The sequence below is a fragment of the Elgaria multicarinata genome, chromosome 2 (assembly GCF_023053635.1).
Source record: "Elgaria multicarinata webbii isolate HBS135686 ecotype San Diego chromosome 2, rElgMul1.1.pri, whole genome shotgun sequence".
Taxonomy (NCBI): Eukaryota; Metazoa; Chordata; class Lepidosauria; order Squamata; family Anguidae; genus Elgaria; species Elgaria multicarinata.
In genome coordinates, this window is record NC_086172.1 from 120,449,793 (window position 1) to 120,474,408 (window position 24,616).

Below are 24,616 nucleotides of genomic sequence, written 5' to 3' on the forward strand. Positions count from 1 at the left end.
TCCTTTTCATATGGTCACCCTAAGCCAGAGGAGCAGATAAACGCGAAGACCGCGGTGGCAACAGTATCTCTTCCTCCGGGGAGGGGGCTCCGCAGCACTGCTGGGAGAGAGCCCGCGCAAGGGTTGCGCCAGCCAGGCAGAGGCGAGGGCGTTGCGTTAGCCTGGGGCAAGGAGTAGCCGCTGCCTCCGCGCAGCGCACCCATCCCAACTCCACCACCCAACAACTCCCCACCTTTCTTTTTTTTTTCTCTCTCTCTGGGCGACCCAGCGGCTGAGAGTGGGCCCACGGGGTGGGGGGCTGAGGAGGCCTTGCGAGCCGGGGGCTGCTCCACAAACCCCGGAGTGAGAACTGCTAGGGGCGCGAGCAGAAATCCTCGGCCGCTTGGCTAGGTCCGGAGCCCCCGGCTCCTTTAAGCCGCGCAGGCCCCAAAGAGCACGCCTCGTCTTCTACGCAGGCGGAGCCAAGCCCGGCGACTGGCGGGCTCAAGCAAAGAGGAAGTGAACGGCCGGCCTTCTTTCCCGACTCCGGGAAAGAGGCGTCAGCGCTATCTTCTCTGGCAAGGCCGGAGCCTCGCCGCCCCGGATTCTCCTTTCCTCCCCGAAGCCGAACACGTTTCCTGGGAAGCACGTCCCGACTTCCGAGTCCATGCAACTAAAGGTCGTGGCCTTCTTCCCCTCGCCCGCGCCGCCGGATCCCGGCAGTTGCTCTGCACTTGCTTAGTGCATTTGCGAGGGGTTCTTCTTGCCCTGCATGCCAGTGCGCTGCACCGCCGGGCTGCCTGACCTCCGGGGAGGAAGCCTTCCCACGAGCAGCGCCTTGCCTCACGGTGGCATCTCGCTTTCCCTTCCGTCATGAATAGGGTGCAGCTGAAGCGGTCGGCGATCCTAAAGATGGCCCTTAGCGGTGCCTCGGAGCCCTTGCTCCAGCAGGAGAAGGAGGACGCCGAGGAGGAGAGCGGCCGGGAGCCCCCGTTCCTGTTCCGGGCCATGCGGATCGCCTTGGTGGTCTCTCTCTACTGGTTCATCTCCATCACCATGGTCTTCCTCAACAAGTACCTGTTGGGCAGCGCCTCGCTCGGCCTGAACACGCCGCTCTTCGTCACTTTTTACCAATGTCTGGTCACCGTCCTCATCTGCAAGCTGCTCAGCCTCCTGGCCTCCTGCTGCCCGCGGGGCTACCTGGACTTCCCCTCCATGCGCATGGACCTGAAGGTGTCCCGCAGCGTCCTGCCGCTCTCGGTGGTCTTCATCAGCATGATCACCTTTAACAACCTGTGCCTCAAGTACGTCGGCGTGGCCTTCTACAACGTGGGCCGCTCCCTCACCACCGTCTTCAACGTGCTGCTCTCTTACCTGCTCCTAAAGCAGACCACTTCTCTCTCCGCCCTTCTGGCCTGCGGAGCGATCATAGGTGAGTAGAGGCATGCTGCTGCCCAGAGCCAAGACACCTCATGTGCAAGGGGTGTCTTCCCCAACTTGGTGCCCTTCAGAGGTTTTGGACTTTGAGTCCCATCAGCCCCATACAGTGTTGTCAGGAATGCTGGAAGTTGTAGTCCAAAACATCTGGAATGCACCAGGTTGGAGAAGGTTGTGCTATCCACAACCATGCATTTTTATTTTTATTTATTTATTTACTTCATTTTTATACTGCCCAATAGCAGAAGCTCTCTGGGCGGTTTACAAAAATTAAAACCATTAAAAACCATTCAAAATATAAAACAGTATAAAAGCATAATATAAAATACAATATAAAAACACAAAAATATAGGGCTGTATACAGAGGATACTCTTATGGGAGAAGACTTTTCACAGCCCTGCTGTTTGACATTCTGTTATTTGCGGTTTTATTCATTTCACAAGTGTACTGCCTGCTTGCCAACCATTGTTCTCCAAGCAAGTTACAGTTAAAAGAAAAATACAATACAAATAAAATTACAACAATTTTGGGGGCCACCACCAAAAGACATTGTTCTGTGATAGCCTTATTGATATGACCTGTCAAACAGAGTTGACAACCCTGCCCACTCCACTTTGAGCCCATGCACATTTACTCAGAAGTAAGACTCACTGTATCCAGTGGGGCTTACTCCAAGAAAGTATGCCTGGGTTTCAGAGATGAGCAGAAGATCATTTAATGATTTGCTGAGAGACTTTTTAATATTAGTTGTTAAACAATAGCAAAGAGAAAGGATGTTTTCCCTACCCCAAATTAGGCTGTTAGAATTCCTGGTCATTATTATTATTTGTTAGACATTGTTTTTATTATTTTTTAAGAGACTCAAAGCCACTTTCAACAGTATTAAACATACAAAACTTAAAACTGAGTAGACTTTGTTTATGCACGTCATCATGGTGTATTGCTGATGAAGTGCAATAGATATCCAGCTGCATCCCCTGAACCACCAATTTTGCATTTGACTTCCCCCCCCACACACACACACTATTTTTCACTACAAAGTGCATCCATCAAGCACGAAGTCAGTCTGCATCTGCCTAGGATCCCTACTCAAGGTTACGTATGCACTCCTTAACAACTTTTAATAATTCTAACACGCTTAAGGTGGCTACAGATGTATCAACAGTGCAATCTTATATATGTCTAATTAGATCTAAGCCCCATCACATTCCGTGAGGCTTATTTGCAGGCGAGTGAGTACAGGAAGATGATGATGATGATGACGACGATGACTATTTATTACATTTTTTACTGCCCAATAGCAGAAGCTCTCTGGGCAGTTTACAAAGGATTGCAGCTTAATAGGTGGATTTTTCCTATCCTTGCAGTCCATGCATACTTCTGGAGGGTGGGAATTGCACTAACCTATGCACATGGAAGATGCAAGACTACACCTTTGTATGTGGACATTCCAAAATGAAAAAAATGAGATGTTTTCTGTTCCCAGTTCAGAGGAAGAAATTGATGAGCAGATAGGGCTTCTTTAAAAAAAAAATCTTGTCATACAATGGAAAATAATAACTGGGCAGGAACTGATCCGTAAAAGTATATGAGCAAAACTAGCAGCTGAAAGTCTACTAAAATTACAATATTGCTTTTGTTCCAGTAGAGCAGGAGTTAAGGAACTGAGAAGAGAGGAAAGCTTTTTGTTTTGGGCCTGCTTACACTGAATATGGAAACACAATCTAGTGATTTCCATGCAGAGAACATAAAATTTCACTTTTAAAAAGTTCTTAACCTTTAAACCTGGGTGGGGGGGAAGGCAGGCAGGCACTTGTGGCCCTCCAGATGTTTTTGCCTACAACTCCCATCAGCCCTAGCCAGCATAGCCAGTGATGAGGGAACATGGGAGTTGTAGGCCAAAACATCTGGAGGGACACAAGTTACCCACCCCTGCCTTAAACATTTCAGGTAAAAAGTTTAAGACATGTTGGGCCTTACTTATGGACAGTTCAGAAAGATGGGGAGAGTGGAATTACTGAGCAAAGATTTCAGAGTCAAAGCTAAAGTTTTGAGCAACTTTCAGAACTTGGTATTTCTCTCCACCAGGACTAGACCAGCTAGTCACCTCTAGATGTTTTGGCCAACAATACCCTTCACCCCTGATGATTGGTCATGCTGTTTGGGATGATGGAAGTTGTAGTACAAAACACCTGGATTATCCCTTTTCTACCGCTACAATTTCTTGTCTCTCAGTTCCATCTCCTCTTCCTGCTTCTAAACCCTCCTAGTCATCTAATAATGTCCATAGCCATCATTATGGTGATTTTACTCCTTAGCCCTCTACTACTTCACTCTGAAACATACTCTGCACAAAGGAAGCATTAATGTATTTGTGCATGTGTCACCAGTATAACATAAGAAGAGCCATGCTTGATCACACCAAAGGTCCATCTAGTCCAGCATTCTGTTCACACAGCGGCCAACCAGCTGCCCATGGGAAACCCACAAGCAGGACATAAGTGCAACAGTGCCCTCCCGCCCATGTTGCCCAGCAACTGGTGTTACTGCTTCTGATACTGGAGGTAGCATAGAATCATCTGGACTAGTAGCCATTGATAGCCTTGTCCTCCATGAATTTGTTTAAATCCATTTTAAAGTCATCCAAATTGGTGGCTGTCAATACGTCTTGTGGTAGTGAATTCCATAATTTAACTGTGTGAAGAAGTACTTCCTTTTATCTTTCCTGAATCTCCTACTAATCTGCTTCATGGAATGACCCTGGGTTATAGTATAATGAGAGAGGGAGAACCATCTTAGCCCAAACCTGGGTATGTTTGCATTGATTTTCTTTGCTATGTTTAGATTTCATCTTCTCTTTGGGAAGCAGGAGGCAGCATACATAAGGTTCCCAGATGGTCTCCTCTCCAGGCACTAACCAGGCCCAGGTCTCTTCAGCTTTAGCAATTTAAGATGCAATCCTATGCATGTTTAGACATTAAAAAAGTCCTACAATTCCCAGCATCTCCCAGCCAGCCACGCTAGCTATGGAATGCTGAGAGTTGTAGGATTTTTTTTCTATCTAAATATGCATAGGGCTGTGCCCTTAGTACTTTATGTGCCTTCAGACCATGCTATGGACCTTACTTCCAAGTAAGTGCACATGGGAATGAAGCCTTAATTCTTATTATGAGGGGTTCCCCCTGCCATTGAGAACATTTGACAAGAACACACAGCTCTTTTTCATCTGTGATCTGTGGGAGTTCACAATTCACTTTCTCTGAGATCCCTAGCAAAATCAGGAAAGTATATCCACAAATTTCCAAAGGGAAACCACACTGAGCACAATCTGAACCATCCCCCTCAGATGGCCATCCGAGGGGAATTGGGCTTGGACGGAGGTGTTGTTCCACTGGTTGGGGGGCATGTTTTCCCCTGGTACCCCTGGAAAGCTCCACAGGCATAGAACTACCTCAAGTGGTAGATCCAAAGTTCTCTCTGTTCCCTCATGTTGAGTCCCTCAGTTAAGCCAGTCTGGATCTGCTGTTGATTTCCCCTGCTACCTCCATTGGTTTCAATGAAGTGGGGGAATTCTAGAAAATGGAAGTCTACCAGGCTCAAAATAATCCCACCCAACAACTCCAGGCCTGGCTAATGTAAGCTGTCTGGGCTTTGGAAGTGACAGCCAATCAGCCACTTTTGTTCTCCACCCCCTACCCCTTAGGATTGCTTTGCCCAGTAGAAGATGGCCTTCTGCCCCATTGTACGTATGAATTTTCAAACTTTGAAGTTCAGGAATTTGCAAATGGTTTATTTTAAGTGGCTAATCTTGATGCTGGTGGTCTCTTGCTTTTCCAGTCTGACTAGCATCTCATCCATCCCCTTTGCCTTGCAGGTGGCTTCTGGCTTGGTATAGATCAGGAGGAAGCGGAAGGCACTCTGTCGTGGGCCGGCATCTTTTTCGGCATCCTCGCCAGCCTCTGTGTCTCACTCAATGCAATTTACACTAAAAAAGTACTGCCTGCCGTGGATGGCAGCATCTGGCGCCTGACATTTTATAACAACATCAATGCCTGTGTCTTGTTCTTGCCTCTTCTGATCCTCATGAATGAGTTCTCAACGCTCTACTATTTTGATAAGTTGAGGAGCATCAACTTCTGGGGCATGATGACCCTGAGTGGGGTGTTTGGTTTTGCCATTGGCTATGTGACAGGGCTTCAGATCAAGTTTACCAGCCCGCTCACACACAATGTATCTGGGACTGCAAAAGCGTGTGCCCAGACAGTGCTAGCTGTTTGCTATTATGAAGAAACCAAGAGCTTCTTATGGTGGACAAGTAACATGATGGTTCTAGGTGGTTCCTTTGCCTACACATGGGTAAAAGGGCTAGAAATGAAGAAGGTGCAGGCGGATCCTCTGCCCAAAGCAAATGAGAAAAATGAGACTGGTGTCTAAACTCTCACAGCCTGCACCTTGGTGTGGGTCCAGACTGCCTCTGTGTGTGCAGGCATGGAGTGGAGCTTGTCTAGGAAGAGAGCCAGGGTTTGGGGTCTGCAAAGCAGGAAAATCCTGTGGCTGCAAAGATGTGGGAGATGGAAGTTAGAAGATGAGCCAAAGTCTCCTATGTATACTTTTATCTGCAGTATAATCACAGTAAAAGTGGTCTCCTGTGAAGAAGGTGACATGTGTTGGTGGTGGGATTGGTGAGCTTGGATAAGGGCCCCTTTGTCACTCAAGACACTCCTGATGAGGGATGCTGCCAACGTGCACCTGGCTTTTCCCTTGGTAAAAGAAGATGTACGTTCTGCTAAAACAACACCACTGAAGACTAGGTTTAAACAAGTCAAAATAGGTAAACCTGGCTCTAGTTACCCCTGAGTGCACCACCCTCCCTGTGTAGGTACACCTGTCTTCCTACTTGGTCTTCTCACAAAACACACTTGGCAATCCGGTGTGCTTGCTGAAGGGAAAGCTCACCTGCCTGTCAAGCTGTTGTGCTAGAAACAAATCTCTTGTCCGGCTGGCGACATCCAAGGTTGGTTGTTAGCTCTGCTGCCCCCATGGGGCAAATTTGTACCAAGAAATACAGGGTTGCTACTCACCTTCCAACAGTGAATTGAAATAATTTGGAGACCCTGAAGTGTACACATTTGCTTTAGTGAGGGTTGTGGGGCATTTCTGCCAAAGCCCTTTTTTGTTCTCCAAGTTAATTTTTAAGGGGGTTATCCTCCCTCTGGGCCGCCTCACTAGAAAAGGGGTTCGGCATGAGAAAGTACAAAAGGGTTCTTGACAGTGCTATGGTCTGGCTTCCTCAAAATTCACCGAGAAATTCCAGCATTTAACTGAACAGTTGTCTTGATACAATGTACTGTCCTCCCAGGGATTACTAATGAAGTATGAGATGTCAGTGGCTAGTCTGACCTTTATTTAACGGACTCCGAAGAAGTTGAAATGGCAGCAGCCCTTGCGTTTTGGAGCAAGAGGATTCCACGCCACCCCATTCAGTATACACTCTCCTTTACTGAGTGAGCCTCCATGGGCTCCAGGAGCCCAAATCTCATTGGAATGTTTAACTCCACTTGCCTTGTGGCCTTTTGCTCTTGACTGAGGGCGGCTCTCCCTCCCTATCCCGTTTCTTTAATTTTGTACTGGGAAATTAATCTTCCACTGTTGATCACTGAGATTGTTTAAAAATAATAATAAAAATTGGTTCATTATTTCTGGAATTTTTTTTTAATATATGTAGAAATGGTGGGGAGTAAAGCAGAGGGCCCTGGTAGCTACTATGGGGGGATGGTAAGGCAAACTGGAAAAAGAGAGGAGACCATGGATAGTTCCAAGCAGAAGGATGGTTCTAAACTAACCCCTAGTTTTTAGAGTTCTGTTCTCTTCTAGACTGCTGCTGGCATTTATTTTATTAGCACATGATGCTGTAGCTGCACCCTGCAGTGCAGAACCTACATTGAGCAGGGAGTTGGACTAGATCATCTCTGAGTCCCTTCCAATTCCTTTGATTCTACATGCTTGGTGTATACTTCAATTTGGTGGGAATTTGGAGCACCTAGATCATGCATGCTCCAAGGCCAGTTTCATCGACATGAACAAATATGAGAATTAGTACTTGGCTGACATTCTGTGCATCTGATGTGAGAACAGTTGTCTTTTTGTGCTCTCTTCCCCACAATAGGGGAAGAGGCTAGACTTCCAGATTTGTTTCTTCTTCGAAATTAAAACTACATAAATATTCAGTTCAGAATCGTCAATTTAAGGAAAACTACACAAGTGGTTACTTTGTGATTTCTTTGATTTGTAAAATTGTGCAGATAGATCCACTGGATTTCAGCAGAATAAGTGATAATATAGAAGAACAGAAAGAATAGCCAATTCTAGCAGGAAAGTTAAATACCTGGAGATGTTTATAGACTAGGAAGAACACAGACACCAGGCCTGTTCAGACAACACACAGAGCCGTGGGTAGGCTGCTAACCATTTTGCAGCAAGTGATGAATGTGTTTAAACCGTGGATATGTAGACACCATGGTTAGGAATGGTTCACACGACATGCTTAGCCATAATGTTTAGCTCAAAGTTCTTAACCACCGTGGTTTAGTGTAATGTCTGAACAGGGTCACTGGAAACCAAAGCCTGGCTTCCCTAAGAGCCCACAGTATGCCAGATGAATGCAGACACTGAGTGTAATTATAGTTAGGAAACATAACCAGATTTATGTCATCCTGGCTCTAAACCTTCGTGGTGAACCTTAACGTAACGAAATTAGTATCAGAACTAAATTCATGAGACTGTAAAAAAGTGCCCAACACCAGCAAACTCATAAATAGGCCAGTGCAACTTGAGACAAAGCATTTTTATTTAGTGTTTTTTTAAAAAAATAAATTTAACAATTTCACACTGATACTTTGGTTTTGCTGGTTGAAGACTTGTTGTTTAATTTGGTTTTTAGTGTGCGGTGGTATGGTTTTTATATTGGATTTATTGCATATTTTTGAATGAAGGACAGTTTATACATTTTTAAAGTAATTATAATTTTTACACAAAGGAAATAATGTAAGTCAAACTCTTCTACCAGCTATGTCTTTGTACTTTTCTCCACCTTCTTAAAGCTATCAATAATTAACTTTTAGCGACTTATTCATCATTTGCCTTTTAATAGAGTACTTATTTTATTTACAGTTTACTTACAGTTTTATTTACAGTTTAAATCCCACATTTATACAAGGAAACAGCATCTTTAATATTTTGTTTGCTATTATAGTAAAACACCAACATCACCTCAAAAAAACAAATGTTCAACATTCTGCTGCTGCATCTTCCCCTACGTGTTACTTTTTAATGGGCTACAGCTAATCAGACCATACAGAAGTAAACCTAGGTGCAACCACCAAGTATGTCTCAGCTATGCATCTCCATGGCTGAGTATTCAAACTGGCATGTGCATAGACAGGTTTTATAGATATATTCTGCAAGCCCTGTTTACCTGCGGAAAATTGGTCTGCAGCTTGGCCCAAGGCTAGAATCAAAACAGTGCACTGCCTGAGTGGAACGTAATGAGTCACTCCTATTATAAGGCCACTACTACTCTATGAGTTCCATCACACCTATTTCCCCCTCCCCCTGGTTTGCCTCTGTGCGTTTTTACCTCCATTTCATAACCGTGGCAAGCGTTCCTCCCTTTCTCGATTATTGCTATACTGGTGAACTCTCTTTTCACTTGTTTGCTCTCCTCCTGCTATTGCGCCCACCCCATCCCGCCTCTTCTCCTTCCCACTCCAGTTCATTGGTTCTTGTCGTTGATGGACATTATGATCAAGTGGCAGCCTTCCCCCCTCACTCACTGAAGCTCCTATGGGAATTAACCAAAATGCTTACAGCTCCATCATTTTTAAAGATAAACAGATGAAAGTTGGGACTGTGAGAGCTCTTAAGTAGGGCTTTAGGCATGCCAAATTTGAATCTGATAGGTTCAACCCTTGATTTTTTAGGAATTTTTAACTCCCCCCCGCCTTAAGTCCTTCCTTCCCATTAACACACGCTCACCCCTCTGATTCTGTGCAGGGGTGTGTTAAGGCAGAATCGGAGGGAGGTGTATGTTCAATGGAACTTGTTTATTGCCCGGGCTTGATTCTCTTACTCAAAAGTAAATCCCATTGATTTCAACTGCATTTACATCCAAGTCATACTAAAATCTGATGCATGCTTATCTTTGAGTAAACCCCATTGAACAGAGAGAAGTAAGCATAGGGTTGCAGAGCACTTCTTTCCAGCTTGCTCTTTTAGACTTTTAAAAAAAAGCTTCTGAGTGACTACACTATTAAAAGTTAGTTCTATACGTGTTTACTCAGAAGTAAGTCTCTCTCCATATTTGGAAGAGGCTAAGTGGGGTGAAGGGTAGCTTTGATATTGACAACTGTGTCTAACCAAAATGCTTACATCTGCATAATTTTAAAGCTAAAGAGATGAAACTTGGCATGGTGATAGCTTTTAAGGAGGGCTTTAGCCATGCCAAGTTTGAATCATCTCCATTCATGCCTTCATTTTGAAGATTTTTTTATTTTATTTTCCCTAAAACCATTCTCCTGATGCTCCACCTAAGTGAAATTCCACCTGTTTGCATTTGTGGAGGATCTGTTTTCCTTTACTTTGATAATGTGCAGCTGTGCATCTCCAGTTCATAATAGAGATCTACTGGGCAATGAGGGTGGGGTTGGAGCAGTAAAAAGTCCATTCAACAGACTAAGCACAAGTCCATTCATTCGACATGGTGTGCTGGAGGAGGAGAACTGCCCCGCCCTTCCTTTTCCTCAGCAAGACTCCATTCAAAGCACACACACCCAACAAAGGAAAAAGCAAGAGGACAGCAGTACACGGAGGCTTAAGGGTGCATTAAATCCGCTTGGGGAAAATAATCCAGACTCTCCCCATACCAAAATAATACATAAAATGAGGGAAAGAGGACATCTCACGCTGCAATACCGGATACCAGATGTGGCAAGAGTTAAACTACTGGTGTGATGGAGCTGTATGTGCCCCTCTCAAGCTGCGATGCTTCCTTTTACAGGTGTGGGCTCTGGCGTTTTGCCAGTGATTATCTGCATAGGTTTCATTGGACCAGTTCCACCGCCATCAGTGATATAATAAAGTGCTCTGCTGCAAAATTTGCTTTTTTCTAAATTCAAGGTGAGAATGTCACTATTCCTGTATTCCTCAGAGGCAATGGAAGCAGCTTCACTGTGTTATTGGCAAAGCTCAGAGAGGCTATTAAAAAGGATGATTGCAGGAAGGGGACACATTATTGCTATTGACCTTGCCAGGAGAAAAAGCTTATACAGGGACCGGCTGGGCAAACATTCTCCTTATAGCAACTGGCAAATAAGGTAGCGTGTACTCCATATAAAGCAGAGGTGGGGCCCTGCACATGTTGCTGGTCTACAACCCTGACCATCCATGACCATTGGACATGCTGCCTGTGGCTGATGGGAGGTTTTATTTATTTATTTTTATTTATTACATTTTTATACCACCCAATAGCCAAAGCTCTCTGGGCGGTTCACAAAAGTTGTAGTCCAGCGATATCTGGAGAGCCACACATTCCCCACCTGCACATATACAGCCATATATCTTTTGAAAGCAGGAGGAGAAAAAGAATTCAAGAAGTTTGGGACCAATCAAGGAAGGCAGTAATAAGAGCAACATTGGGCAGGACTGACCTTACCATTAGGCAGAGCAAAGTGGCCATCTCAGGCAGCAGATGCTGGAATAGGGGTGGCAATAGCACAGTCACACCCAAGCTGTCCCCATCCTTCTGAACCAGAACCTTGGCCAAGTGATGTTTGCTTGTTGGTGGCTGGGCTGTTGCACCGAATTTTCTTCTCCCAATGTGACACAGACAAGGCCTCTGACTGAGGAAGCAGATAGATCGGGGGGGGGGGGGTTGGTGGGCAAATTTTGAGTGTCATGGGCAGTCTCACAAAATGGTTGCCATGGGGGCTTTCCCATTTACAAAATGGCTGCTATGCATTGCAGCAGTGAGCAGTAACAAAATAGAATGATGAGTGAGCAGTGATGAGGTATTAGAAGATAGAGAGGTGTGTACCAGCTGCCTAGCTAGATCAACTTTGCTCCGCCTAAGCAAGTCTGCTGCCCTCAGGTGCAACAGAGGATGCTGTCCTGTTGGGAGTGTTGACATAAGATTCAAGTGCCAGTCCAATCAGCTTTTGTATGTGGAATGGAGGGAGGCTGGCATCTTGTCCTTTTCCTTCAGGAACCAAATATCTTGGTCTAACCCTGGATGCAGATAGCAGACTCTTGTGTTTATTACCACATTTCTTGAGGTCAGGAATGATAAAGTTGGCATTATTTTTTCTCCCATCCCCAGGAGGGCTCCTGTGCTTTCAACAAGTATTTGACAAGCAGGCATTATAGCTGGTGAAGGACAGATGCTGTGACTACTGAATTTCTGTATGCCAAGGAGCAGCTAAAGGTGCGGAGGCCTTCCCAGAATAGAAGTTGACGACCTTAGGTTAGGAAAAGGATTTCTTTAGTTGTCAGGAGGAGGTTTCCTTGGCTCAGGCATGAAAGGCTACTACTCTGAATATTGCTGTTTCACTGCCCCTTCCTGTTGTAGTACTGAGAGGGAAATCTGATTCTTCCTGTTTTAAATTAGCCAGCATTACCATAAGAGAAGATTACAGGTTAACAAACCAAAGGCTTAGGGAACACGTAACTCTGTTAGCAAAACACAGGGCTGGGAAGATTCAGAAAGCCACTGGGCCTGCCCTGCTGTCCTGAGACAGGATTCTCCATGTGTCAGTCCCTGCTGAGACTAGTCCATATATAACTCAGGCAATATGTGTGCTATAAGCAGAAGGGAACAGGGGACACCATATCATCAAAGTGTTCACAAAACTAGGATTGCTAACTTTTAAACTAGCTATTGCTACTGTGCTTTAACAGCAGTTCAATGTGCAGACATTAATACATAATATTTATCTCCATGCTGTGAATAGCTTTGCCTATTGATTAAAGGTGTGAGAGCAGGCCAAGCAGTTTCCTGTTTTGCTTTTTCCTGGTCAGTCAGAAATCCTGCACAGGGTAAAAAAATCCATTTGCCTCTAGTGAGCATATTTAACCAGAGTCATAAACAGGGCTCCTTTTTCCCCTTTATTTTTTTCTTTTTAACAAAGGTGTTTATGCCAGTGGCAGGCCTAGCTGATACATTGTCTATGGTTCTAACTCCAGGCACTTTTTGATGAAGCTGATTGTCTAGATCCATTTCAATTCAGCTTTAGGCCTGGTTTTGGAACAAAGACTATGGGCCTGTTCAGAAGACAACTTAAATCCTGCTCGTTCAGGCTTTTGGTTAAGCAGCAGGGTTTAAGGTGTCTTGTGTGATGCATTTTGCTAAACCTTACTCACTCACTAACCACAGTTAGACTGTCTGTAGCAGAGTTAGTGGCTCTAACCATGGCTTAAAGTGTTGTGTGCGATAGCACAGCTTGTGGTTAGTGCTAACTCCAAACCACAGTTTCGCTAACAACAGAGCCTGAAATGTTGTCTGAACAGGCCCCATTTGGGATGACCTCTGCTGAAACAGAGAGAGAGAGAGAGAGAGAGGGAAATACAACCCTGTTGGTTCTTTTGGTCCTCTCAGGAGTTTCAGTACCCTCAATCATGGTAGCCTTCTAAATAGGCTGTCTAGATTGAGGCTTGGAGGTATTGTATTGCAGAGGTTCTGCTTCTTTTTGAATGGCGAGTTCCAGAAGATGGTGCTGGCTAGGGGACTATCTGCTCCATGACAGTTATATTGTGGATCTCCATAGGGCTCTGTTTTATTCCCCATGCTGTTTAACATCTACATGGAAATGGCCCATCCAGAAATGTGGGCTGAGCTGTCACTGATACAAGAAAGACACCTAACTCTACTTCTCCTTTTCATCTAAGCCTGGTGAAGCAGTGGATGCCCTGAATCAAGGCTTGGTTGCAGTTATGGATTGGATGAGAGCAAATAAACTAAGAGTTTCATCTTTGCATTGCTGCTCGGTTTTATTCTGGTTGTACTTTTATATCGTGGTTTAAGTTTCTATATTTTATACCTTAAACTGTACTTTATGGTTTTAATGTTTGTGAACTGCTCAGAGAGCTTTGGCTATTGGGTGGTATAGAAATTAAATGAAATAAAATAAAAATATTCTGGACAATATAGTTTCAAAATTTTGAACTACAAATGCAGGAGAGGCCATGGTTTACTCCCAACTAAGTGTGCATAGGATGGCAGTCTTTGTGTTGTGTGGAAAAAATGCCTTACATATTCCAGTCTAATCATAACCATGTTTATCTGAAGTAAAAATCCCAGTAGTTTCAGTGAGTTAACTTCCAACATAGATGTGCTACCTATTTTCTCATGCATGCCTTTCCTGCACATTGTCAATACTGCACCCATCTCTGTCTGCATAAGGTACTGATGACAAGAAGTGGTACACAGGATGTTATGATGGCTAGAACTAGTGTTTAAAAAATATTACATAAATGCATCATGGACAGACCTGCTGTTGGCTACCTGCCAATTTAATATCTGGAACCATAACATTTACATTCATAAGTAGTATACCTTTGACAGCTAGATGTCAACAGGAGATTGCTACCTGCAGCCGTGGGTGTGCCTTTCTCAGTGTCATATACAGTGGAAGGTGGTGGCTCCAATGTCAGTGGGCATGTACATCTGCTCTGGGTTTCAGTCAGAACTGCAAAGGCACTGAATTTTGGGGGCTTGGGTTCAGCACCTTCGACGACTCCTTTAGAGTTCTGTGTGATTCTGCCTGAAACCCAGAGCAGATTTACAACCCCACTGACGTGGGAGCCACCAGCTCCATTGGTCATATATGCAGCTAGATATTGCGTAAACCTAAGCCCACTGACTTCATTGGGTTGAAGCACACCTAAAAGCAGGATTGGGCTGTTGGCAATTCTTGTTCTCACGCAGCAGTGCACATTTTTATACCTCTCATAACAGAGAGCGAGCGAGAGCGCACCCTGATTTTAGCCGTGTCCCTTATGAGGTGAACAATAAATAGTCGGGATGGTGGGGGCAGTTTCAGGTAGAAGCCCCACAAAAAAATGTGTCAGGTTTTATATTCTGTGTCAAGACACATTTCCACACCAAACGGCACAAGTTATCAACCATTGCCTGATGACGTAAATAAAGAATACGTAACATTAGCGTGGTTGGTAGCGGAAGGGGCTGCTCTCAAATTGTTTAGTAAGACTTCCTTTTATTTATTTTTTTAAGAATCCCTACACAAAACGCCCAGCTGTTGCCACGATTGGAGGAAATCTCTGCCTTCGCCCAAGCGCCGGCCCCTCATAGGCTCTTGGCACTTGGGCGCTCCCACCCCCTCCATGGCGCGGCCTTGGCCCGTCCCTCCGCCTCTCGCAGATACACGCCGCAAAAACGTGCGGCGGCGCCTCCGCCCCCTTGGAACCTCGGGGCCCGGCGAGTCATGCCGCTGAGGCAGCCAATGGGCTTCGGTGGGCGGAGTCGTGTGCGCGCGCGCCGAGTGGGGGAAGGGCCGGCGTTAAGGGTGGCGGTTACGGAATTGGGAGGAGCAGAGGAGGACAGAGCGCCTGACGAGGCGGCGGCAGTGGCAGTGGTTGAGCTCCTGGCAGGCTGGACTCACGGGCGATGGCTGCGCTTCCAGGCTCGGCGGCTCGACCCTCGGGCGGCTGCTGCTGCTCCGTACACTGGTTCCGTCGGGGTTTGCGACTTCACGACAACCCTGCGTTGCAGGCGGCCATCCGGGATGGCGGCTCCGTGCGCTGCATCTACATCTTGGACCCTTGGTTCGCGGCGTCTTCCGCTGTGGGCATCAACCGCTGGCGGTGAGTTAGGGGAGGGAAGGGAGGAGGCGCCCGGTATTTTTGTGCGCGGGCGGCGGCGGCGGCGGTGGTGGTGGTGGTACTGAGGGGACCTCGAGAAGGTCGTGTGGAGCCGCTGCTCCTTCGTGCTTCGGACCTGTGTCGTGGCACGCATGGTTAGGGAGTATTGCATACGTGCCTACACGCAGAGCTCTTTTTTTGAGGTGGGGAACTGTTCTTTAAAGGTAAATGTCATGCACCGATCAGTTAAAATAAGCGAACCAAATCTAGTGAGCCTAAAAGGATCCGGCTATTCAGTCCCTGCTGACGTAGGGTGCATGAGAGTAATCGATAACTCCAGGGTGAAAGGAACGTGGGCAGATCTAACCCCTGAGTAGGGGGGCCTAAGCCCAGTGGTAGTGAGCCTTACATAGTTCCTATAAGCATGATAGCACAAGTACCTTGTGGTTTCCAACCTTCAGGTTGTATCCATTCTTAGCCCTACTTAGAGTAGAACCATTGAAAAGAATGGGACTTAAGTTAGAATACCAATGGATGCAAGACGCTTTTCTGGCGGTCACGAATTTCTTGCTCTGGCCTCAGGCGTCGCATAGGATGTTTTGAACAACAGCCAGGGATGATTTGTTTTGGGGGAAGCCAGTCAGATTTAACAAGCACACCTAGTGTGTCATTGTTCTGGTATGCAGACCTGTATTAAATAAAGAGGTCAACGATATGTGTGCACAAAACAGAAAAAGATGGCAAACTAGATTATTAAACAGGAGAGTTGCTGTGCATCTGTTTTATGTGTCTGGTTAGGGATGTGACATCAAGAGCATCATATCCAGTAGAAGTTGTTGGTGTTAACTATTCAATTTGGAATCTCACAACATTTTCTGGTGTAGAAAATTTGGGTTTTAGAGAGTAAAATTTATGTTTACTTAGCAATATGGCCAGTGTGGTTCAATGGGATATTTGTGTTTCCTCTGTATATCTTAGTACAAATACACAGTTTTGAAATCAGGTTTTAGCTCAGAATATTTGCAGCCTCTGGAAATACTAGAGCAGCTGTAGAAGGGAGTAACTCTGTTGCTGGCAGTTGGCACCACTGCTGGGAGGTGTGTAGAAGCTGTATCTTGTCTAATGAGAGAGATTCTTGTCCTACTAGTTCTGCTACATGCTGGGCAAAGAAGCTGAAAAAGCACTTTTACATCATGCTTAGTTTAATCACTGGACCGGAATTATTCTGTTTAATCCAGAGGAATGCTATGTGTTCCTCAAGATGTAAATTAGCAAATTTAAAATACTTGGACAGGAAAACATCACTTGTAACAGGAGCATATCTATTATCTTGGATATATAATATTTTTTCAGATACATAGTATAGAACAAAGCTTAAAGCTCTTATTGTCACATCAAGCAGCAATTGGTATGTGTAGGGCTGGCTGTCATTGCTCCTAAAAGTCTGTGGCATAAAGCCAGCTGAGCATAAATATCTATTCTCACTTTCCGAAATTCTTGGTTATATATCCTAGCATTTATCAGAATTTAATTATGTAGTCAGCTGCATTTTGTTTTATGTAATGTTTTACAATTTCACTTTAATCGGGGAATAGTTAATACAACCTACGTTATGAATTTTGACAGGGAAGGATGCTCCTCTTGCATCTTTAATTGTTTGAGTCCAGACAGGAAACAGTTCTCCTGAATTCTCTGACTTTTAGCCTTTTGTGCATTTATACATCTCTTTCTGTGGCTTCAGAGAGAGAATTCTGAAGTTTTAGAGAAAGAGAAGATAGAATAGTTTCGTTTTTCCACTATAATGCAACCATGAAGGAATGTGCTCCAACGATTGGCCTGCAGCATTTGCTCCTTGTATAGAGGGTTGGAACATGCGTTCTAGCAAGCAGCCCTGCATTGCTACATTACATAATGCCGACATGTCACAAATGTATCTGATTTCTCTGATATGCTGTATAAATGAAAAAATCATCTCCACAGTGATGTGGTGTTTGTATACATATACGGAAGTGGTATTTTTTATAAACCCATGCCCTTAATATTTGACTTTAGGATACTGATACCAGGTTACAAAATGACACATAGGTAGATAGAGTGAAGATCTTATATACTGCATTGAAAAGAATAGAGAGTGATTCCTAAACAACAAGTTCTAGAATTGGAAGATGAAAATTCAGTTAAAATATATCAGTTATCAATCAGTATAATAAGATATATAAACTAGATTAAGTTTTGCGTACTTATAACTCACAAATCAAACCTAAAGGCAGATATTAATTATGCAGTTTTGAGCCACAGATTCACATTTCTGTGTGGGATTTACTTTTTGTTTATATAAGGCCTGGATCAGATGTAACAGGAAACGATGGTTTTTCACAGATGGTGAACCTCTGGCCCCATAGGCTTTCCCATCCAGCTTGCGAAGGTCTCCTGTGAGACTGTCCCTGAACCCCAGAAGGGAGGGGGGGGCAGGAGAACAGTTTTCTACTGAGCTGCAGCCTTGACTAGAAGCACTCTCAAGGCTGTGTCTCAGCTGGGAGCTGGCTCACACACATGCTTTTTCTGGTTGGAAAAAGTGATGGGTGAGTGGGAGTTGGCTTCAGTCGAGGCACTTTCTCAAACAGGAGTTGACTTTGTTCCCCCCATCTTTCTCAGCGGAGAGCTGGTATGGATCTGCTGAGAAGGGTCCAGGTCCGGATTTGCAACCCCATTATGGTGCTGAATGCAGAAGTTTAAACCTCTCCATCCAGTGAATCATAATGGGAATGAAAATGCGCCTCCTTCTGTATACATGAGCTGCAATGAGCTTACATGCTTAGCTCTCCCCTCCCTTCCTCTTCTGTGCCTACAAGTAGGACAAACTACAGTTCCCTGTGGTTTGTTTAATGTTTGAACTATAGATACTTCAGGATTAAGTCATTGTAGATCCTGGCTTGAACAACTACAGAATTTAAATAAAACATACTTCCTGAGGTTTGGTTGTCATGGGGTGCTGTGGCTAGTTTTAAAATCGGGCACAGGTTCATCTAATGTCCTTTTCCTGGCACATAAAAGAGTAAGTTAAGGGAGGTGCAAGCAAGCCAGCTCAAGGTATATCATGACTTCTTCATGTAGCAGGAGGCCATGGTTTCTGTTGCAGCTGAACCAGGCATAAACATTTACTTTCTCAATCTACTTCAATAATTTGAACATTTAGTGAAAACAGAGCTCAATGTAATCTATTGCATATGGTATGTGTTGAGTGATCAGATTTTTAAAAAGGGTCTGTGGACTCACTAGTTTTGACTAAGAACACCCCTGGTAAATATTTTGTCATCCTGCAGAAGGGATAGAATCACACACACACACACACACACACACACACACACACACAATCAAATGTGTTGGCACTGTGACATGTTTACATTATAACACTGGTGGCTGCCCGCCTTGATTCCATCCTAGTATATTGACTTTAAGGGTAGAAGGTGGGGGGAAGGGGATGGAGGAGCTCAGACAGTTAGATCAGTAAATAGGCAGTCAACCTTGAGATTATGTGTGTGCCATCCATTATTTATGTAGATGTTAACCTCCTAAATGTACATGCAGATGTAATATTTTTCCCAGCATAAAATTAAACTCCTTCTGATGTCACAGCCTGTTTTTTTTTCTGATTAAAGTGTTCCTGATTATTACATAAAGCATTTGATGTCTTCTAATCTCCCCCCCCATTATTATTATTATTTTTCCTTCCTGAGTACAATTGCAAAAAAAGGATGGCTGCTGGCAAAGGACTGGCAGTATTGTCTGCTAACTGTTTTGTTTCTTCTCCCTAGGTTTTTGCTGCAGTCCCTGGAAGATTTGGATAACAGTTTAAGAAAACTCAACTCTCGCTTGTTTGTCGTCCGAGGCCAGCCAACAGATGTTTTTCCAAGACTCTTTAAAGTAAGATTGCAACTTTGTGTGAAAAGCTTGTTTGGGTGGTTAATCTGCTTGTAAAGTAAATTCCATGCGTAATTCCACTGTTGCTGATTTTGACATACTCTGTTACACTTGAATGTAGAAGGCCACTGGAAGTCTATTTAATAAGGAGATTCATTGCAGGTGCCAGCCTGTTCCATGTTCCACGTTGCATTCAGTAGGGGCACTTCTTGTGTTTCTGTATGCCAGTGACAAGGTGCATCGCCAAGGTTGCATATTGGGATGGATAAAAATAAATGCTTTCCTCAAAAAATGAATGCAAATACAGAATTTCTCAAAGAATATCTTGGTCAATATTAAATTTGAATTTAAGCATGTTAGCCCCAATCTCTAAATTGAACCTGTGCCCTCTCTTCTAGATACATTGAGTTGAAGGAGAATTCTGTGTAAATAAAGAACTGACTTGAACATTTCTCAGATGCGCATATTTACATTCTACCCACCAATGTAGGCATTTTATTTTCACCTCATGAAAATAAATTTCTGCTGTCTGCCATTCAACTATCAGCCCTTGCTTCAGCATATCAGTCATTGTTTGGTTTGCTGCTTTATTTTTGTGAGAGTGGGGCTGGGCCATGGCCGAGGGAACACTGGAAAGAAAAAAAGACAAAATTGTCCAGTGTATAGTTTCTCATATTTCCATGTTTGACCTCACAAACTGTCATAGCTTCTGGTTGAAAGATACTATCTTTTAAAGACCTTGACATAGTTTAACTCAATGAGAATGAGCCTGTGCTACTTCTGGATTCTTGCGCTTCTATCTCCTCCTGTGTGGCTGTGAAAACCTATTCAGTGACCTTCGTTTCTGTTTTCCATTAACCACAGCTTGTTCTTCTGTGAAAACCCTAAGCTGTGATTAAGGGCGCAATCCTATCAATTGCATCCTCCCCACTTGGAAGCCTCCAAACACAACACGGAGGCTTCTGAGTTTCCTATGCCCTGCCGGATTGAAGCCAACAAGGCAGTCAAACTCAACAACCTATTCCTTGGTGGCTCCATCCATCTCATTATCAAAAACAGTGGTGAGGAATCAGGACCCTCCATCCTGTCTGAGAATACAGGGCCCTTCTCGGAGCAAATACTCCATATGGTACAATCTCTTGGTCTGGAGACCCAGCTATTGGTGGTTAAAATCAATGACCCAGTTTCTGTTGTGATGCAGTCAGAGACCTCTACTTTGATAGCTTTTGGAAGTATAAGCAGTTTTGGAAGTCTCCTTATTCTGTACCGCCCACTTCGATGGAATTACGGGGGTGCTTAGTTTAGATAGTATCCAACAACACCACTGCTAACAACACCACTGCTGTTTACTATTTCCACGAGCAAGGTAGAATGTAGTCCCTCTCCCTTCTGGGATTCACACTTTACATTTTTCAATGTTGCATCTCTTGTCATATTGAACTTGTAGTAGTACACATAGCAGAAGTGGACAATTGCCTCACCAACAGCCTCAGTCAAAATTACTCAATATCTCACATGTAAATGGTGGCACCATTGATAGTATCCATACTATTCCACAGATGAGGTCCTCCTTATATAGACCTACTCACTTGAGCAGAGAACAGCAAGTGTCAATATTTCTGCAACGGCAGGACTGGACTCAGGATCAGTAGAGGATATGTTCCTGTACCGTTGGACAGATCCACTTCTGTACCTTTTTCCCTTTTCCTCTCTTCACCAGAGTCTTTGGCCAAATCAGAATGGATAGGTACATCGGCCTCCTATCAGTCCTGAACCTCTTGACTTAGGATTGAGGCACAATCCACCATCTGAATCTGAATATACTCCACGTGGAGAATTGTGTAATTTTTCCACCTCATCCTGTTTCAGAGATTATTCAGTGCATGCTTGATGTGGTGCACAAGCCAATAAATGGATGGCATTCTGTATGTTGATTAATCTTCATGAGTTCAGTAGAGTTCTGTGCCCATTGCATCACATTCTACAATTTGTTGTATCCCTTCACAAGGGCTTATTATCTTTAAGAATTTATTTAGCAGCAATTTTTGTCTTTTATCAGCTGGTGGGAGTGTCAGTCTTTTCTCAACCTCTGGTCATGCAATTTCTGTGAGGAATCTGTAATTTCACCCTACCGATCCAACACCTGGCACAAGCTTGGAGTCTATCTGTTTTTCTGCAGGCTTTGACTACCAAGCCATCTACAGTCAACCTTTGCCTGCTTTTCTGGAAGATAGCTTTAATTGTGGTGATTACTTTAGCACGTAGGTCAAGTGAATTTTGCACTTTGCAAGTTGATCCACCTTATCTGATGTTCCATTGTGACAAAGAGATGTTCCATCCTGGCCTGACCTTTTTGCCTAAAGTTCTCTCCCCCTACCATCTAAATCAGACCATTGATTTCCAGCCTTTTACCTTCAACTCCTGTTGAATCAACTATTTACACCTTAGATGCCAGATGCACCTGGGCTTTCTACAGATCCCAGACTGAGAGATTTCACAAGTTACTCCATCTGTTCCTCTGCTATGGGAACCAACTTGATGGTGCACACTCAAGGGTAGTGTGCACCATCAAGCTGGCCTATGAGTTGGCAGATCTCCTGCTCTCAGACCCTGTTCAGGCTCATTCCACATGAGCAATGGCTGCATTGGTGGCATTTAGCAAAGGTGTTCGTCATCCAGAAGTTTGCCCAAGTGGCTATCTGGTCAAGACTATCAACTTTCACCAATCACTACAGGCTGTATGTCCGGGCTAGAGTTGACTGCTCTTTTGGATGTGCTGTCTTATCGGCTGTTCTACAGTACAACAACATCCCTGATGATTGATGCATAGAGACCATTAACAGGAAAGACAGGCTACTTACCTATAAGTGTAGTTCTCTGAGTGGTCATCTGTGCATTCACACAAGCCACGTGTCATCTCCACATCTATGTTGATACTGCAGTTTCTCTCAGTTCTGAGGCTGTTTTCAGTCATCTCAAGGAATTGAGGGAATAGGCAGAGAACACATTACAGACATGTATGCTGGGATGATGGGGGTAGAGTTCCTGCCAAAAAATTCCTCAGATATAGAAAGTTCCCAGTTGAGGCACCATGCAGGCACAGAGCCCATATGTGCAAATGTACAGACGACCACTCAGTTGCAAGTTAGCAATCTCTCTTTCTCCTTATGGTTTAACTTGGTTGTACCTGGATCTTGTTTATACTGAGCAATGTTTACTGCATTCTACTCATCCGTTTAGCTGTGTCATGTTTTGAAGGCAATTATAGCTTGCTTGCTGTAGCAGCTAGTTACATCTTGCACACACAGTTTGTCAGAGAAAATAGGCCATGCTGTTAAAGAGTGAGGTGCTTCAAAAAGCTCCAGAAAAGAGACTGAGAATATGCTTGAATCCTTTCTCTTGTCTTTGTGGTTTCCTGGACTGTTGACCATACTCTCTTTGATAAATTTGTGATTATCTAGTGATATATAACATATATGTGCAAGAAACCAATCTCATGAATAGGAGAAAAATACCTCATGTCTATCTCTGGGAAGCAAAACAACCTCGGTACTTGGCCACATTTGGACCATCATGTTTTGGCTTAATAAGCCAATATATTAATGAGTTCTTCATATTGCACAAGCAAACAAACCAGGAAATTTCCAGTAATGGTTAACTGCTTTGGAACAAGCCAAGATATTGTATATTCACATTAATATCTTGGCTTATTCTGAAGCCGTTAACTTTAGATCCCCAGTTACTAAAACACTCAGAGGAAGCCAAGATAGTAATGTGAATATGAATCTGCCATTGGTTCATCTAGCCCAGTGTTGCATCCTCTGATCTTTTTCTTCCTGCTATCTGACCACCTTTAACTGGAATTGGCAGGAATTGAAAATGGGATCTTCCTCAATGGTCAGGAATGATTGGAGTGGGAGTCCAGCAACATCTGGAGCACCACATGGTGCCTACCTCTGCTAGTTGGTGCCCACCCCTGCTAATTGGTGCACAATATTGGATTATTGCACTGGTTATAGGTAGAATTCAGTATACATTTAAATTTGGCTTCTAGAGTTCGCTGCTTAATCCATATTGATAATATGAACATAAGACCTAGACCGAAGTGCTGCAGAGTAGTCCCGTTCCATAACAGGAGTATTCCTGTTCAGGGGTCCAGTCAACCTGGAACTGGAGCCTTCCAGTGCCTGTTTGGGAATCACAGAGAACATTTTTTCTTGCTTTCTTGCTGTTCTGCATTAAAATTTTCAGGATGGATTGCCAGTCGTGGAAGTGATGCTTTATTGCTACTTAATGGAATGTGTGTGATATAGAATTGGGAGAAAAATTTAACCCATTAAAATGCACATGACCCAATGCTCACTTACAGGGTACCATAAGCTTTTAGTGACTCAAATGGGACAATTCCTCCCTCCACTCAGTTTTTCTTTCCCCTGCTTCAAAATTACATCTTCACCATTCTGTTGCTTAATTTTTCTCAACCATTGGCATAATTGATAAATGCATATAGTCTGCCTGACTTCCTGTTCCATTAGACTACAGTTGGGAAATACTAATAAGCTCCTACAACCCTCCCCCTATCTATGTATAGTCCTGATAATATCTCTGTATTGAGCTGAAACACCAAGTCAATAAAATCCTTACACTGGTCCCTGGGCCAAATCCAGCCCATGCTCAATTTGATCTGGCCTGTGGGTGGATTTATAAAATTAAAAACAAATTCATTTGGAAACATCCTCCGAACTGCAGCAGGGCCTGTCAGGGAGTGTGAGAGGGTGCAGTGCTGAAAAATGGAGGCAAAATACCACAGTGGCTAGGGCTCCCTGGCATCATGAATGCTGGTTCCTCCATATTCTCTGGTGCTCAGCTACTCTCAATTCCACTTGGTTTCATTTTAAAATAGGCTTTGAGGATCCCAACTGCCTAAGCTGGAGCTAAGACTCCATCTGAAGGAGAAATGGGGGGAGGGAAGAACAACAGGTGGGAGACACCTCCCCCCCCTTAACCTTTTGTCACGGTTGTTAGGTTTAACTGAACATCAAAAAGCTGTGAGTCATATAGTATTCCCATCTTTATTTCTGGCTACCTTTGGAGAGTCTATGCATGTAGGAAGGATATAAGGGAGACACCTTCAGCTGCAGCAGCAAGCAGTGAAAAGGGTCATTGTCCCCCTCCCATTGTCCACTACATACATGTAGACCTCTGTGTGGGGGGGAGAGCTAATTCGAAGAGCTAGTTAATATTCCAATACATCTCTCTTCTCTCCCCCTTTGCTCCCCCTTGGCCTGTTTTTGGCTCTGGCTACCTTTGATTCTGGCCTTTTAAAATTTCTCCTCTGATGTGGAAGTTAGAGCTGCCCATGGTGTGTGGGGGTGTGTGTGGGGAGAATAATCCAGTACTGTGCTTCTC

General features: G+C 44.2%; 2 protein-coding genes across 2 annotated transcripts in view; both read left to right on the forward strand.

Annotated features, from left to right (window-relative positions):
- The first annotated feature begins 542 nt into the window (after positions 1–542).
- On the forward strand, positions 543–7,113 carry SLC35C1 (solute carrier family 35 member C1). The gene is made up of 2 exons (XM_063117454.1): positions 543–1,411; positions 5,292–7,113. Exons 1-2 carry the CDS (start codon positions 853–855, stop codon positions 5,849–5,851), a joined length of 1,119 nt encoding a protein of 372 aa, XP_062973524.1. The 5' UTR covers positions 543–852; the 3' UTR covers positions 5,852–7,113.
- A 7,940-nt stretch (positions 7,114–15,053) lies between these two features.
- CRY2 (cryptochrome circadian regulator 2) overlaps positions 15,054–24,616 on the forward strand; it is a 30,062-nt gene continuing 20,499 nt past the window's right edge. The window contains exons 1-2 of the mRNA XM_063117455.1: positions 15,054–15,289; positions 19,102–19,210. Coding sequence (XP_062973525.1) covers positions 15,093–15,289; positions 19,102–19,210 — 306 coding nt within the window. The 5' untranslated portion in view covers positions 15,054–15,092. The remainder of the gene's footprint in view (positions 15,290–19,101; positions 19,211–24,616) is intronic.

Excerpts from the sequence above, each read along its gene's own strand:
- SLC35C1 (XM_063117454.1), top strand. The coding sequence starts at position 853 with ATGAATAGGGTGCAGCTGAAGCGGTCGGCGATCCTAAAGATGGCCCTT. Across the intron at positions 1,412-5,291 it reads GGCCTGCGGAGCGATCATAG|GTGGCTTCTGGCTTGGTATA; the intron begins GTGAGTAGAGGC and ends TTTGCCTTGCAG.